We start from the raw sequence: 17370 nt of genomic DNA, 5'->3' as shown, positions 1-17370 counted from the left end.
ACAGCCTCCTCTCTGGCCGATATAAGACATTGAGGACAAGAAATAGCCCCTCTGCTATTGTAACTGAATCCTTGGGCTGTGTGGATATGAGGAATCAATCATCTCAGATCCTCTTACAACCAACGGTCTTCTACTGACTGCGCTAATAGACTGTTGTGAATCAAAATCAGGGTTTGTTGTTATAGTTCCTATCCGCTGCAAGTCCTCAGCCTGAAACATGTGTACTCGGACACTAAATCATTATCGGGGATGGTCTCTAGGGGGAGGATGCGAGACAACATCGCCAGGAGATGAGATCAGTAACGCTATTAGTGGAATGCATCATGATCTTAATACCCAAATTACTTAGGTGTCTTCACTCTTTAAACGCTCCATCATCTTTCTGTAAAATGTTGTGGTCAATGATTAATTATAACGTCTTGCGTTAATGTTGATATGGTCTCGTTAAAAATGGAACTCTGGAGCAGTTTATGTGGCGTGTCATTCCCAAGCGGTCAAGGGTAGTGGACTCAAGCTCTGGTGTTTCTGATCAGCAGTGTGTGGGTTTGACTCCCAGTTGTGACACTTGTTTCCTAAAGGAGTTTCTGATACTATTATTGCTTCACCCTTTGTAGGGATGTAAAACTGTTAGTAATAAAGGGGTTTCAGATACTTACAACTTACAATTGTTTTTGAGCTTCTAAAAAACGGAAATTACTCTCTTATCAAAAAAAAGGTCTGCTTTGTCATGCTGCGGATTTGGGAAATTGAAATGAAAGATTGAATTCAGAATGAAAGTATTTTTTTTAAATACGGTCCAGACAAAAAGAGGTTGGTATGACATATACATTTACAATATCAGTATCTGTGTGCAGACGATTGACAAATATTTGCTCACTTTCCTCCGATCATCATGCAAGTATCATTTCATCATGAATAGGCGTTCACTACCAAACAAAAGTGTACAAATACTGTCGCCGTGGTTACCTAATGCTCGATGAGCAATCTGGTCGTTATCAGGAATGACTGACTTGGTGAAAGCGCATGGTGGTCGTGGTCGCCGACTCTACCGAGTACCGATATTGATTGTCTCCAATTATGGCTGTATTATTATACAACGTGGCCTCCCCACTCACTGACGAGGGGGGTGGTTACGGTAAATATATACCTTGTGTTATTAATTGTGATGGCTGATAAATACATCGCGATACACTACGCCAAGCTCAAGTTCCACCCCTCCCCATGCTAACCACTCACGTTCCACAACCTCATAAATAATCAATCATTGCAATTCATACTACGAGCAAGGGGTTCTGGATCATCCCTACTGTACACACAATGGCTCTCCCGGCCATTATCAAGTCAAATTAATTTGATATCGTTGTGCGTGTACATAATGGTGTAGCGAACTGACATCTAAAACGATGGGGCAATGGTGATGGCAATGGTGATGGATGGAAAACCAGATGGTCTGTATGGAGTAAGTGCGGAGCTGGTAGATATTCTTTTTACTATCAAGAATATCTGGTATTCTCTCTGGTATTCTAAAAACAGTGTGTAAATTTATTTTTATCACAGTCATGTTAAATCATACAAATTTGACTTGTTAATTTTAGTTTTGAAAAATTGTTTTCTGATGATTTCATTTCTTTTAAAATTGGAAAATCAAGTTCTTTTCCCAGTGGATTTATGTAAATAATTGTACCTGTTTTTTATGGGCTGGTCTACGGTGTATTTGCAAAATAGAGACCCATTTTCACAGGGGAAATTAATGACAGTCAGTGGCAGATTTGTGTTGATAGTGAATCTATCCCAACTAGCGCTGTGACTGTTCTTGAGTTTGAAGTACAATTTACTCAAGTAGGTGTGCTTGACAAGTTTGTTGCTTGATGATCATTCTGACAAATTCAAAGATAAATTACAGTGTTCTTGTTTTTTTAAATTAATTCACATCCTCTACTTTTCAATAAACACACCTTTAAACCTACTGGTAAAGTTCATCATCTTGAGTTGGTTCCTTCCTTAATATGGACAGTCTTTGTGACAGAAATAGTTCTCTGTGGAATTGGTATCAGTAAGTTTTCAGATTGGAAGTATTGATTTATTATTTATTATTACAGATGCTGTTATTTACCTTTCAAGTAAATTGGTGGTGTTAATTTTGTGATAACTATACTCTTATTGTTGGCATGGGTCTGGTTTGTACACATATGTATGTCTAAAGATTTAACACCAAATAAAAACATGGTTTTATAAGATAGATAGCTCTAAGTAATGGATCTATCTTTCTCCAAAATATCTAAGCAGTACCTTTCCTTTAAAGGCAATGGACACTCTTGGTAGTTACTCAAAATAATTATTAGCATAACACCTTACTTGGTAACAAGTAATGGGGAGAGGTTGATAGTATAAAACATTGTGAGAAACGGCTCCCTCTGAAGTGGAGTACTTTTCGAGAAAGAAGTAATTTTCCTGGAATTTGATTTTGAGTCCTCAGATTTAGAATTTGAGGTCTCGTAATCAAGCATCTGAAAGCACACAACTTCGTGTGACAAGAGTATTTTTTCTTTCATAGTTATCTCGCAACTTCGTTGACCGGTTGAGCTCAATTTTTCACAGGTTTGATATGTACATATATACACCAACTGTGAAGACTAGTCTTTGACAATTACCAATAGTGTCCAGTGTCTTTAAGTGGAGACTGGTCTGTTCAAGTCATGAGTATACATCTGTTCATTGTTGGTTTAAAGTGTGAAAGCACTTACAGCCAAGGTATGGTGTCACTGACTGATAGAGTCAGGGTGTATCTAGCGTGAGATGCAGCTGCACCAGGCCGTGGACGTAGCGAGGTGAAATTCAGCGTATCCGGATGCGAGCGATTCCTGGTTCTCATTATCATGACCTTGACCTGAGCCGGCAAACTGCCAGGGTTTGGATTGGAGCGTATGAGGAGTGGGAGTCATTGTGTTGATGTTTTGTTTTGGTTGTCAGGGGAAGATGCAGCGTTGTTGGGCATGGTCTCATTATGGACTCGATGAACTGAACACGGTGGTAAAGGGAAAAATCGGGTCAGAGATTTGCAGAGAATTTTCCTGATTTCAGGATTTTGGGGACCTTTTTTTTGTTAAATTTCTCTGATATGATATGAGTTTGTGTCAATACTGGCTCGATGAACTGAACACGATGGTATAGGGAAAGGAAATCTGGTCGGAGATTTGTCAAGATTTTTTCCTTGGATTTTAGGATTTCAGGGACTCTGTTTAATTTCTCTGAAGATTTGAATTTGGGTCAATAGCTCTAATTTATATTTTTGTAACATGTATAAATCCACAACTTTAATAGGCTAGGTTTTTGTTGATATGACTGGGTAACTTTAAAGTTGGCAGCCATCTTGGTTTCTCCTTTTCTTAATTAGTGATATCAATTCCAAGGCTCAGAGGCCCAAATAGTCAGATCCCCTCTTGGTGAATCTTCGTATATGGTGTCTATTGCACATTGGGAACATGACTAATAGTTTTTAAAATACCCCTCTTGGTGTCTTGCTGAGCTTCTCCACATTTTAAAGAGCTTGTGGTTTGAGTAGGATTCATAGACAGAGAGACAGGCAATTATTGATGTACAACACTTGACCTTTTGACTTTACAATGGAGTTGTAATGCAGAGGAAGGAAGACTGTTGAGAATTTGGTGGTTGCCAAGAAACACATCAACTGTTTTCCTTTCAAAACACTTAGATCTTCTTTTCACAATATCTCAAGTTTTTAAGTCAATGTTTCAGTTAAAGCTCAATAAAATATTAATAGATCTTGCCACCATTTATTTGTCAGCTTATAGGTTCTTAATAACACTAATAGGTTCTTATAGTGGACAAGTCCTATAGGTGCTAGATCAAGGTGCTATGAAGATGGAGTTTGAGTTAGAATCGATATAGTTCCGTTTTGAGTAATTTCTTGAATATAGCAGCTAAGGTAGAAGATCAGATGTGGATGGAATATTTTTGTTTCTCTTTTCTAGTGAACAGCCAAGATGTTTTGAAAATGAACTCTGTTAAACATTTTGATTGAAAATACCTGTACAGTAAACGTTTCATTTTCAAGAAATATCAAATTACTGGCTATTTCATACAGGGCCTATGTCACAACTAAGGAAACAATATTGCATGAATATTAATTTAGATTTTTACCCATATACACCAACGTATGTTAGCACTGTATACTCTGTGAAAAAAATCACAGGCATATTACTCGGGTAGGATTCGAACCAATGACCTTTACAATTCTAGAGTAGTGTCTTACCAACTAGACCACTGAGACTGTCTGGTAGGTAGAGGCAGTTTGAATCCTATATTTTAGCAGTGGCTTCCATCTATTAAATAATTGCATAAAATTGACCACAATAAGGTGCTATTTAGGATGTTTTCCCCCCACCAACTAAATTGACATAACATACAATAAATTGAAAATGCAAAATGTTTGTAGGGCAGCTCTAGATAATTAATGTGGTCTCAATAAAGTGGCCAGGCTTTAATTTCAACACGGTAACCTTGGTGATTCTTTGAATCTAGGTCTCTCTTTTTTGTTTGTAGCTTCATGTGACACTGCTGTATGTTACATGTATGCAGGCTGCTCGTCAATAGCGAATCGATTTATTACATTTTCCCAGAATGTTTACCCATTGATGTTTTGATTACTTCAGAGGCAATTTACTGTACAGAAGCTATTTCCTGGGTTATTCCTGGGTTTTCCCCTGAACTGAGCAATCAAGCCAGCAGGATTTGAGCAAGCTTGTCATTTCACTAGTCCGTGAGCTTTTTCACTAGTCCATATAGACCTTATGCACATGACGTCATTTCAGTAGGGCGCCCTCACCTAGAGGTCAAAAGGAGGTTGTTCATTGGCCAATCCTGTGCGCCGCGCAAACAAATATGAGGGTTTCGATTGTTTCGTCACCGTTTTTCCACTAAGATGGCCGCTGGATGACGTCAATGCATAAGGTCTATTTAAGGTATCTTTTTAAAAAATGAACTACCCAGTAAAACCAATTGGAGAAACATTTTGTGAATAATAATATTGTTTTTATTGTTGTTATTTATTTGGCATAAAGACATTATAAAAACAGCAACGGTACACTGTGAAAAAAACAGTTAACGGAAATCTGTGGTGTATACTTGGAAAAGAAGAAATTAAACCTAATGAATATTACCCAATGGCCTCCATTCACACACTAAAAAAAAGGTGAAAATTAGAAAATATTTAAACAACTGTTTCTGTCTTTGATTGTTTGTTGGGGGTGTTTGTTTCTGCAAATTACAACTTTTTTCCCCTTTAAGGAATCAGCGCCTTTTCATTACTTTGTAATACTTGTGTGGAAACCGATTTGATTTTCAGCTGCATGTACTACACATGTATGAGTGCGTGCATTTGACTTTCAAATTAAATCCAATTACATATGCAGGGATTACAAGACTGTATCACTGCATGTATAATCTATCGTTGGAAACCATCATGGTATCAAACTTGATTCTATTTTTTTTTTTAAAGGCACTGTCCAGCCTTTTTGCTTTCAGTAAGGGAGGTGAATTTTGTTTCCAAGATTTTCAGGCAGTCATCTCAAAAGAAAAGAGCTCCTTTTTTACTGAATGTTTTTTTTTTCGTCTGAGAAACTCATTGCAGTGCGAGGAGGGGCCTTACAGATTTAGTGAACTGAATCAAATTAACCTCCGTTCTTCTCTCTTTGTGTGTCTTAACAGAAAAAAGAGGAGCAGTACCAGAAGTGGCAGAATTTCAAGGTCAACCAGCGCAACGAGAAACATGCCACCCTAAAGAAGAAGATAGCCCTACAGCACGAGCTCATCCAGGCCAACGACGAACTGCACTTTCAGCGGCAGGTGCATGAGCAGCGTCGCCAGTCAGAGGTGGGTACCAGTCATGAAGATATCACCCCCCCCCCTCCTTCTCGTTCGGAGATCCCCCAACACCTTATGGTTGGATATCTCCAGATATCCATTCCACTTCGTCCTATCGTAGATATTATGTTTTGTCAGCTGGAATTTGGTTCATGAGCAATAATGCAAATCAAACATGGGGACCAGTTATGGGAAATACATGCAGAAACCCCTCATCCCGACCCCCCCCCCCCCTTATTCTCACACCTTGTGCCATGTTCTGATGGATATTTATTCCCACTTTGAATTGTAAATCAGGCAGTATTTGACACACGTCATCCTCTGAGGTGATGTCTGCTGTTTCAGCTGTCTTCCTCTGGCTGACATCTTTTCCTGTTTTTCTTCTGCTGAGTTTTTTTTGTGTTTATTTGGGGCTGTCATTTGCTTTGTTTTTCGTAAGGAAAAAGAAATGATTAAGTATTACAACACTTAGGATATTCACAGTGATTATTTCTCAAAGTACATGAGATTTGCTGAATTATTTGTCAGAGAGGTCAAGTGACATTATTCTTCACAGGTTTTCCTTCTCTTGTCGACAAAATACGATTCTATCAAAAATGGACTTGGCGATAACAGAGAAAGACAATTGTTTCTTATAAGGCTTGCTGAGATAACTTCTGATTGATAATTTCAGATGACCTCAACAAGAAATTAGATTTCTGAATCACTATCTATATGATGTTGGTGTGCACTGAGGTGCACATGTATTATTGATGCGTCGTATTATGCCTTAGATTGAAGATCCCAGAAGCTGTTTGAAGGCAAAAAAGTTGCATTGCATCAACTTGAGTTACTCATCACATGTTATTTAAGAATAGACCTTTCTTTTGCGATGTCACATCCAGGAGTGTTCCCAGTTTTAAAGAAGGTGTTTTAATTTTGTTGATGCAAAACAAAATACCATGGTGATGCTGCAAACTCACTTTAAGATTAAATACCTCTTGTTATAATTGAGCTCCAGTCTTTTAAATGCCTCTTTAATTCGGTTGTTGCAGACACATTAAACCATCTTTACAGTTGTTGTTACTTCCTTAGAGGATGATTTGACAGAAAGCAGAATGATGTTATCTCTTTCTTAAAGAAGGGGCTCTCTCGGATTTCACAAACAAGATCTCAACTCTAGCAGACAACTACAAAGCCAGCGATTCTGTATTTACAAGGTTTAGAGCTCGCTCCATTGTAGGCTTGTAGCATTGTAGCGGATTGTACACTACATACTGAAGGACATTGTGGGCAGTGGGTTGCCTTAAAGGAACACGTTGCCTTGGATCGGACGAGTTGGTCAAAACAAAAGCGTTTGTAACCGTTTTTTATAAAACGCATATGGTTGGAAAGATGTTTTAAAAGTAGAATACAATGATCCACACAAGTTTGCCTCGAAATTGCGTGGTTTTCCTTCTACTGTGCGAACTAACATGGTCGGCCATTTATGGGGGTCAAAAATGGCCGACGTGTTAGTCGACGAGGTAAAAGGAAGAATTTTTGAAAACCCCGCAATTTCGAGGCATGTTTGTGTGGATCATTGTATTTTACTTTTACAACATCTTTCTACCCATATGTATTTTATAAAAACGGTTACAAACGCTTTTCAAAGACCAACTCGACCGATCCAAGGCAACGTGTTCCTTTAATACAGTCTGCTGAAAACCTTACTAGTCTGTTAGGTACATTAGTAATAGTGATCTTTGAATGGTGTTTTTATTCCTGTATAAGCTTTTGTGCAGTGGCTTGGAAACTGATCTTGGTAAATCTTTTGAGACATGAGATAAACTCAAGCCCCCTCTGCCCCCCCCCCCCCCCCCAACACAAAAACACCCAATGTCCTTGTACAGTGCTAGATTATCTGAAGACAAGATTGACTTCCGTGTCCCAGTTCAAAAAAGCATCTTAAAATGTGTTTCCTCTGTGGTTTTCGTTTGTTTTTGTTGTAGCTCTTTGCAACTGCTGGAAAGGGTGCTTTACTAAATACAATTTCATACACAAATTATAACAAACTTACACACACATTGTTTTTCAATCTGAAAGTTGACTTTGATTAAAGTTGGCACTAATACTCATCCTTGGAATTATTTCCGTGTGAATGACATGCCTGTGATTCTGTGAAATGTTTGTAAGGTTTCTTCACAAGGTGATTTGAATTAGATTTAGCTTGAAACCAGTCTTAATAAACAACAACAAAACGTCCTACTTTCAAGAATTTTGTTTTTATTTTATGGGAAAGTAATCGTTGGCAACAACTAAAAGAACTTCCTCTAGCCTTAGATGATTTTGTTTAAAACAACAAATTTCTTGGTAAACAGTTTATTTTTTCTTCTTTCGTTTGATCTCTTGACCAAGGTGAACATTGAACAAAATTAAGTTTGTAGTTTTATAGTCACTTCAAGCCAATTGATGGTATCCCCATTAGCTTAGCCCTGGGTGAATTATTTGAATATCTGGTTAATGGCGAATAGGTTTTCCTATCCGTAACCGCGAATGCCTTTTTTTTTCTTAACCGGATATCCGCATAGGGCGCGAATAGCTGTTTATAAACTGGATAGTTCTGTAATTACAACCAAGTAACCGGATATTCTTTAATATCCGAATATCCGCGGACGTCGGGCGACAACTGACATGAATGTTTTGTCTGAATCCTAAAGAAACTTTTATTAAGACAGCATAAAACAGCATAAATTAAGTATTTAACTATGCTCACCTCCGTGAAGAGTTAAAACAATGACATTTCTGACCTAATTTGTTCAAAGATTACAAAAGTTTTCCTTCACGTAGAGTCATCCACGATCAAAAGAAAAAGCAAATCGCCATCTTTAAATTAGATCCGGTCATTTTTATGAATGAACCGAGTGACACTGTCTACAACTAATATCAATCCGCCCAGAAGATCTCATTCACAAACGAACAGCGCCCTCTAGCGACAAAAAAACAAAAAACAAAAATATATACATATATTTTTTTAATAGCGCCCTCTAGCGGCGAAAAAAACTATTCGAATATCCGGTTAATTGCGGATAGTTGGCCAGCAGTATCCGAATAACAAAATTTCACTATTCGCCCAGCACTAATCCCCATCAAGGTCTGTGAGTCCCTGCTCGCCTTTTGGTGGTCTGAAGTCAGGGCAGTCATGAATGATGTGTCTGATGGTTTGTGGGCTGCCACACTGACACAGATTTGAGCTGGTATCTCCAATGCTATGGAGGAATGAAGCATTATGGCCAGTTCTAAGATGATTGACTTGGACCCAAAAGTTACTTTAATATAGTCTTTAAAAACCAGTAATTCACTCCTGAGGAATGGTACAGCAATGGTTTGTGTCTTTGAGCGCTTAGGCCTTTTCCCGAAATGGCAACTTCGGCTAAAGCTGCGGCTAGATCGCCGCCCGTCTGCCTATTCATCAACATTGGCAGACGCGCTGATACAGTCGTAGCTGTAGCAGAAGTCAGCATTTCAGCCACAGCCTTATTCACTCATTCTAAAGTATCTTTATGCTGTCCCAATCTTTGTCCTGTTCCCGAGTGCAGATGAAATAATGGATAGTTATTCGAAATAGTCCAAATAAGGGTCAGACTAATCTGTGCCATTATCTGAGGCACACATTATTAAAGGAACACGTTGCCTTGGATCGGACGAGTTGGTCTATAAAAAAACGTTTGTAACCGTTTGTTATAAAATGCATACGTTTGGAAAGATGTTTTCAAAATAGAATACAATGATCCACACAAGTTTGGCTCAAAATTGCACAGTTTTCCTTTTACTTTGCGAACTAACACGGTCGGCCATTAATTTATGGGAGTCAAAAATTTGACTCCCATAAACGAACGACCATGTTAGTCGACGAGGTAAAAGGAAAACTGTGCAGCATTGAGGCATGTTTGTGTGGATCATTGTATTCTACTTTTACAACATCTTTCTAACCATATGCATTTTATAACAAACGGTTACAAACGCATTTCAAAGACCAGCTCGACCGATCCAATGCAACGTGTTCCTTTAAAGGTACACGTTGCCTTGGATCGGACGAGTTGGTCAAAACAAAAGCGTGTGTAACCGTTTTTCATAAAATGCATATGGTTGAAAAGATGTTTTAAAAGTAGAATACAATGATCCACACAAGTTTGCCTCGAAACCGCGTGGTTTTCCTTCTACTGTGCGAACTAACATGGTCGGCCATTTATGGGAGTCAAAGTTTTGACCCCCATAAATGGCCGACGTGTCAGTCGACGAGGTAAAAGGAAAACCCCGCAATTTCGAGGCATGTTTGTGTGGATCATTGTATTCTACTTTTACAACATCTTTCTACCCATATGCATTTTATAAAAAACGGTTACAAACGCTTTTCAAAGACCAACTCGACCGATCCAAGGCAACGTGTTCCTTTAATGTTCTTCTTCTGTCTTCTATGATTTGAATGATAGAAAAAACACAGTAGCACCACGAAAAAAAATTCAGATTTTGCAATAGTGGACAATCTGAATCCAATCCATACTAGTTTCATTGAAATTGAGTTTCATGTTTTTTTAATTAGGCTTCATATATTCTTCTTTATGTGTTGTCCACAAGAGAAGAGAAAATATTTGAGAATCAAAGCATCTTTAGATTAAAAAAAAAACTCTGAGAAGTATTTACAGTCGTTATTTTATAAATTTATATTTCCTTTCTTCATGATGAGAAGCGAAATTTTATGTTTTTTCTTAATGGCTCTATGTAAATCTTCTTTTGAATAGTGATCTTCTTATTATAAGTAATTAAGACAAGACGATTGGTTGGAGTGTTTTTATTTATTTAATTACCCTTTGTTGGCATTTGCTGCAGCGTGTGTTGACTGTTCAGTGACTCGTTGGAACTCCATTTTTATCTCATTTTGGGTCCTGACTCATAGATAATAGGATTTGTCGAACATATTGTTTGTTCAATTTGTACTCTGAGAAGACTGGAATTCTATAGTCTGAAGGATTGTGGATAGAAAGTGAAATAAAGGCTTTTATTATTTAGATAGGGAATTATTCAAATCATATTTGTAAGCGGCTTTTTCTGCCTTTTTGAGGTAATTATTTAGGCATGTCTCTTTACCACAGACTGTTGGCTTTCAGGATGTTGTGTAGGGGCAGTGACATCGTCTAGCTGGATTATGTGAACATAATTTGATTCACCATTGGATGGCATTCTTGGCTTCTTCAAGACGTGAAACAAAAATGTTTTGTTACTCTCCTTTCAAAACTGAGTGTGCGTGTGTGTGTTTTTTTGCTTTAGAATTCTAAGGCGTTTCTGAAAGGAATGTGTTGGATTCGTAAAATAGACAAAAAAGAGTACAGACTGCGCGTTGTGCAACGAATCTATAGCGTGTCCTTCTTGGCTAGTACCGCAGTATCAACAAATTTGTGCAGTTGGATCCAAGGCTTGATCAGTAGACCTCTAACATAAACAACGCTTTTGCTGAGGAAATGCATACGCAGCACGAACAATCATCGGCCAATAACGATTCTTCCTTTCATTTCATTGAGGGCGCTGTTTGATTTATGTATAGGATGAAGATGAAGACACAAGGCCATCATCTCCGCCATCTTGCCATTCTGAGGTCTGGTTGCAGCTGGTGGATAGTGCCCATTATGGAAAGATCTAAGCACCAGTTGAAATCAGAGCCTCTGTGTGGTCCTTCACAGCGAGGTCTTGTATCTGCTAAATTATCTTAGCAGATGGATTCAACAAAATGACTTAACTATCATAATGCGTGTTTAGTCTATTTTCCATTAATCGCAGTCATACATAATTTCTCTTTAATGATTCTTGGTGTGTGGGTCACGATGAAATGTGTACAAGGACAGTCTTGTCTATTCTTACACCATTATGAACAATTGATAAAGATGGAAAAACAGAGGTGGATTTTTAAGAGATCTATCAACTAGGATCTCAGCACTTTTTTTTATCAGAAATTGTTTGACCTATTATATTAGGTTCCTGTGTTGTGTGGTTTGTCAACCTTTAGGAGGACTGGACGTGTTAACAATTGAAAAGGCTCAGTGCAAATCTGTGAACATTTATTTTGTCAATTTTACAGATCTATATAATTTGTTTTACCCTCACACCCATGTGTTTTAAGCTCTGCTATCTCTAGCTCTAGCAATAAGATCATGGGTTCGAATCCTTCTTGAGTGATTTGCCTGTGGATTTTTCAGTTTTACAAATTGATGTACGGGTAAAAACACTTTTTCTTTACCCCGATGCAAAACTAACATCAAAAAAATCTATACCAATATTATGCACATCCTTAGAGCAGCATTTAATGTTCAATTCAGATTTGATAAATACACAATACACATCGAAATAGTCCCAAGAAAGTGCATCTTATACAACCAAGTCATTGAAGTCAGTCAGATAGTTAATCCCTACAAAGAAAGCTCTGGAAAGAGCAATTATTGTTAAGGGATTACGGCTGGATTTTGATGGATCTCTCCTAAATAATCTGCCCCTATGGCTGGATCATCCTGAATCAAGCTGCTTCGAACAGTCGAATCACAGTAGGATTTTTCCGTTGATAATTTTGCGATTCCTCGGAGAAAGATGATCCACTGCGAGGTTTGACATACTTGCATAATCATAAACTTGATTCTGACATAAACATCTTATTTAAGGGAGGATATAATAATAATAATAATAATAATAAATAAAGATATTATTACCAGAGGTATTAATATCGTCGGCCCACCACGAACTGACCTAACTCGTTCACTGTTTTAAAAAATGTGTTCAGAGAAAATCACGATTGAAGTTGCACTACTTTTGAAACTGCTGTTTCGGAGTCTGCTTACCAACTTTATGGTATTATTTTATGACGAAAACAAAGCTGAATACTTTATTCATACAGAACTATCAATGTGTTTTAATCCCTAAAACTATTTTAATAAGTAATTAATTCCTAAACAGATGGGTCACTTTGTGAAATTTAAAATTTCATTTTTGCCTGCAGCGCGCTGTGTACAAACCAATGCGTAATAGAGACCTATCGAGATAGGTCACTTTGTGAAATTACTAAGCTCCCCAGTTAGGTCACTTCGTGGTGCGAAAATTAGCATGCGCGCCATAATCGTGCGCGCTGTAGTGCATAGTTTAACCATTGGTAAAGCGACGTATCTAGATAGGTCACTTTGTGAAAAGACAAAATGGCAAGTCCAGCGATGCGTCGTTTATACTAATTAGTGTAATTACCAAACTATTACATATTAGGCACTGAAACTTGCTGATAATGTTAACAGCATTGAGTTTGTCAATAATTTGTTTTAAAACAAATTTGCGAAAATGTGTGATTTTGTGTCAGTTAGGTCAGTTCGTGGTGCGACCGACGATATAATGAGTAGGGTAGATGGCCTTAATAGCTTTAGATCCAAACCGACTTTCTTCAGCGGCAAACAACAAACAACTAATATGATATACCTTTGGGAATAATTCCAAAAATGTATTACCATGAAAACTTACTTGGTAAAAAGCAGTGCAGCTGTTGATAGTGTATAACATTTTGAAAAATGATTCTCTTCCAAGAAATGTGGTTTTAGAGAAAGAGATTTACAAGACATTTCAATCCGATCATTGTTTCATGCATGAAACCTTTCTCAGATTGCATTCCTTCTACAGATTTTCTTTCCTGCGACATAACCGCTCTATGTTTTCACTATCACCTTTTAAAATGTTCTGTTCACAAGTTTTATATCTGTATATAGATATAGGATTGGAACGTCGTGCGAATCCAAAAACAAGAAGTTTACTTTGTCTTTAAAGCACTAGGCGAACAATTCAAATTTAACAAATGTTTTGAGGAGCTGTCAAGTACTTGCAAATAAGAACAACACAATATTCAAAATTGCCACTTATTTGCCAAAAACGACAAAGAAAACCGTGAATAACATTTGCCATTGTCATCATTGCTGTTTTGAGTCTCTGAAATCACTACCTAAAACATTATAAGAAAATATAATTTACCATTGAAGTGTTACTGTGTGGGGTTTTTTTTTCACAAGAAAAGAACTGTAAACAACCACTTTGTGAGAGGAAAAACAGCCCACTTTCATGGGGTTCATTGTGGTAGAACTCACACAGCACTGTAAGTGTGGAGTGACTGTATGGTGTGTTTGTGATGCATACAGCGTCCATGGAAAGGTTGCTCAATATTAAGATTAGGAATGTTCAATTTCAGTCTGTTTTTGTTAAAACAAATCATCCTCTTAAAAAAAACCTGAGGAGTATTTCAATACTTGGTACTTGAAGAGAACAAGGTGCCAGCGGATACTTCCTAAATATTAAATATTGACTGGGGGGACACACAGTTTTATGAAAACTGGGGCAAGATATATTTTGTGTTGTGAAATAACCTACACCCACTTTCATGGCACGGCTTACCAGTGAATTCTGCGCTTATGGCTCACCGACTCATGCACTTTGCAGGGTGCTGTACGCACAGAATTCAATGGTAAGCAGCCATGAAATTGGGCCCCAGTTTCATCTCAAGAACACTTATCAAAGTAAATGTGACAAGATCTTGTTGTCCTGTTTATTGAATCGTTCCTCCTCAGTTTACATGTAATTCCAGCTCTGAGGGCAATGTGTACATACATTTGCGGAGACAGTGCCTTAGGTTCTATCAGGAATAGCAAACAGTTGTCTGTGAAGTGGCGTTATGTCTTGAGCAGAAAAAGAAAATGTAATATTGCTTGCAAGCTGAGTCCCTGGAGATAAAAATCCCAAGAAATTTCTGGGGAATATATCTGAACAGCTGCCCCAAATGCAATTGAGTTTTGCTGCTATTTTCCTGGGAAAAGTAAACTCTTGTTATGAAACCCTGGGCTTATATTATTTTCCGGCCCCTCTCTGCCGTCTTCCCCACCTAAGAAATAGCTATTTTCACATGGTTTAGAAATTTAAGTGTCTTAAGGTCAATCAAAATCTCAGAGATGTCCCAACAATATTCAACTCATGAGAAAAGATTTAGGTTGCTTGAGGAATAGAGTGGCTCCTTGTATGCACTTTCAGTGCTTGATAATGGCAGAAGACAGGGAACCCAATGAAGATTGTCACAGCACCAAAGGATTTACAGCACAGTGTGCTCTCTGTCTTAGAACACCTTGGATTGGACAGAGTGTTCTCCGTCAAATATTCTGGCAGATGTAAACCCAAGATTATGTTGAAACAGAACTGATTCCAGAAACTGTTTTTTCTTGGTGCTTAGAGTCCTTCTTTTTCTCGTCTAGCACCATGAAAAAGCAGTCTTTGTGGTCAGTCAGTCAGCCATCGTGTTTTTATATCAACTTTGTTATGTGAATTTATGAAGAGTTGTCTCTTGACCCCAACTCCCTTGAGCCATTTACGAGGATCTCTCCTCAATCCAACAAAGTCCAACACCATCTCTGGTTACTAAACACTCAAATTGTTGGGCTCTCATTGTGGTTTTCCTGATACCTTGTATAAAGTAACAACAGAATCAAACAGAACACGCTGTTGGATTTTGAAGGGTTTGGGATTTAATTAAAGACACTGGACACTATTGGTAATTGTCAAATACCAGTATTTTCACTTGCTGTATCTAAACATATGCATACAATAACAAACTGTGAAGTGTGAACATTTGAGCTCAAACGGTCATTGAAGTTGCGAGATAATAATGAAAGAAAAAACACCCTTGTCTCACGAAGTTGTGTGCTTTCAGATGCTTGATTTCAAATTCTAAATCTGAGGTCTAGAAATCAAATTTGTGGAACATTACTTCTTTCTTGAAAACTGCTCCACTTCAGAGGGAGCCATTTTGTCACAATGTTTTATACTATCAACCTTTCCCCATTACTTTTTATCAAATAAGGTTTTATGCTCATAATTATTTTGAGTAATTACCAATGGTTTCCACTGCCTTTAAGGTGACATTTTTATTGCCCTTTACCTAAGCCTAGTATACAAAATACAAACCTATGATGTAGTAGGCTGCTGTGAATAGGGTAATCACTGTTTTTCATTAACAAGAAAGTCTGTAAAAAGAAGCAAGTTGTGATTAATTGGCTGTTTTGGTTATGTGAAGGTTGTTTTTTTTGCTGTTCGGGAAACCTAGACATGAATGTAGATTTAGATGGAATCATAGATTATTGGTTGACAGAAAGTAATTTTCTAACTTATGTCTTAGTTTGTTAGGAGTAAACCAAGACTTTTCCCATACCTTGATCCTCTCAGAACCACCACTGTTTTCCTTGAAGTAACTTGATGATATTGCTTTTTTTTTTTAACTAAAGACTGACTTTGTGGGTTTCAGATCTGAACATTTTCAATGTGTTTTAAAAGAAAACTAACATCTGTACTTAACATTTTAACACGCAAACATCTACAGATGGACATAGATAACCAACCAGAAGTAAGTGTACGATGTGTGGTGTTGCACAAATTATTGCACTTATCATTAAATGGCACTGATTTATCTTAGTATCAAAGTTTGTAAAACAGTTCTGGGTGATGCAGACTGTTTAAGAGTTGCACACTGTTGAACGTTAGAATACCTGGTTTTGTTTCCTTAAAGGTTCCCACAAATGTTCTAACTGCATATGAGACTTGCTCAGTCTACTATGGTATGGTTGAGTCAAGAATACTTTGCTTGAAGAGTGGCATCAAGACAGATTCTCAGCAATGGTTCATTCAGTTCAGATCCATCAAATCTGACCAGAAATAAAGTTGAGAAATCTTTTTTAAAACCCAATGAAAACATATTGTACGTTTGAATTGCACTGTCATGTTTGGTTTTGTGCTACACCTACATTTATGTAGACCCCCTATTGTAGCTTGATGTATTTCATGTTTTCTTGGGTTCGGGGCGGGGGATAGTTGAGTTGGGGCATCTAGGATGGAACCATTTTTGTGTGACTCGTATACTAAAATAGTGGAGAGGGTAACTGGATAGGGCCGGTTGAAACTGGCACTGGTATTTTGTCAGTTTCGGTTGTGTTGCTCAGTCCTTTCCTCATTTGATTCCAAAATCTAAAAGGGGGATATCAACAAATGTCACAATAACCCTTTTTCGCGAACTGGTTGGCAAAATATCGCAGGCCTGATCTGTGCATATTTGTGCATCTACCTAGTGCACACCCCAATGCCATTTGCTGCCCAATTGTGTCTCTACGCCTGTGTGAATGCAATTAGCATATTTCCTGAGAAGGGCTAATTGTCTTTTTGTTCTCCTTCTTACTCCACTGCACCTCCATTTATCCTCTCTGAATAGTTCCCATCCAGCCTTTGCACAATATCATCTCAATGGCGATATTTATGTTGTTAATTGTTTGCTGTGAACACACTGCACCTTCTGGATGGAAACCACACTAAGGGTTAATTGACTCTAACCACCGTATAATGATCCAGGCGGCTTTATATTGAACAAACACTCTGTAACCTTCACTTCCTAATAATATACCTCCGATCTTTTAAGTGTCCATC

The 17370-nt window shown here is 37.8% G+C and overlaps 1 protein-coding gene across 4 annotated transcripts in view; it reads left to right on the top strand.

The window, feature by feature from the left end:
- The window catches only part of LOC139934151 (uncharacterized), a 112336-nt gene that overhangs the window by 85634 nt on the left and 9332 nt on the right, over nt 1–17370 (top strand). For 3 of the 4 annotated variants that reach the window (XM_071928447.1, XM_071928450.1, XM_071928451.1), the window contains 2 exons: nt 5728–5892; nt 16277–16300. In XM_071928447.1, the coding sequence (XP_071784548.1) occupies nt 5728–5892; nt 16277–16300 (189 nt within the window). The remainder of the gene's footprint in view (nt 1–5727; nt 5893–16276; nt 16301–17370) is intronic. The other variant, XM_071928449.1, reaches the window with a different exon arrangement.

The sequence above is a fragment of the Asterias amurensis genome, chromosome 2, assembly GCF_032118995.1.
Source record: "Asterias amurensis chromosome 2, ASM3211899v1".
Classification (NCBI taxonomy): Eukaryota; Metazoa; Echinodermata; class Asteroidea; order Forcipulatida; family Asteriidae; genus Asterias; species Asterias amurensis.
The sequence above is the reverse complement of the archived record's forward strand: the minus strand, read 5'-3'. Positions and strand labels throughout refer to the sequence as shown.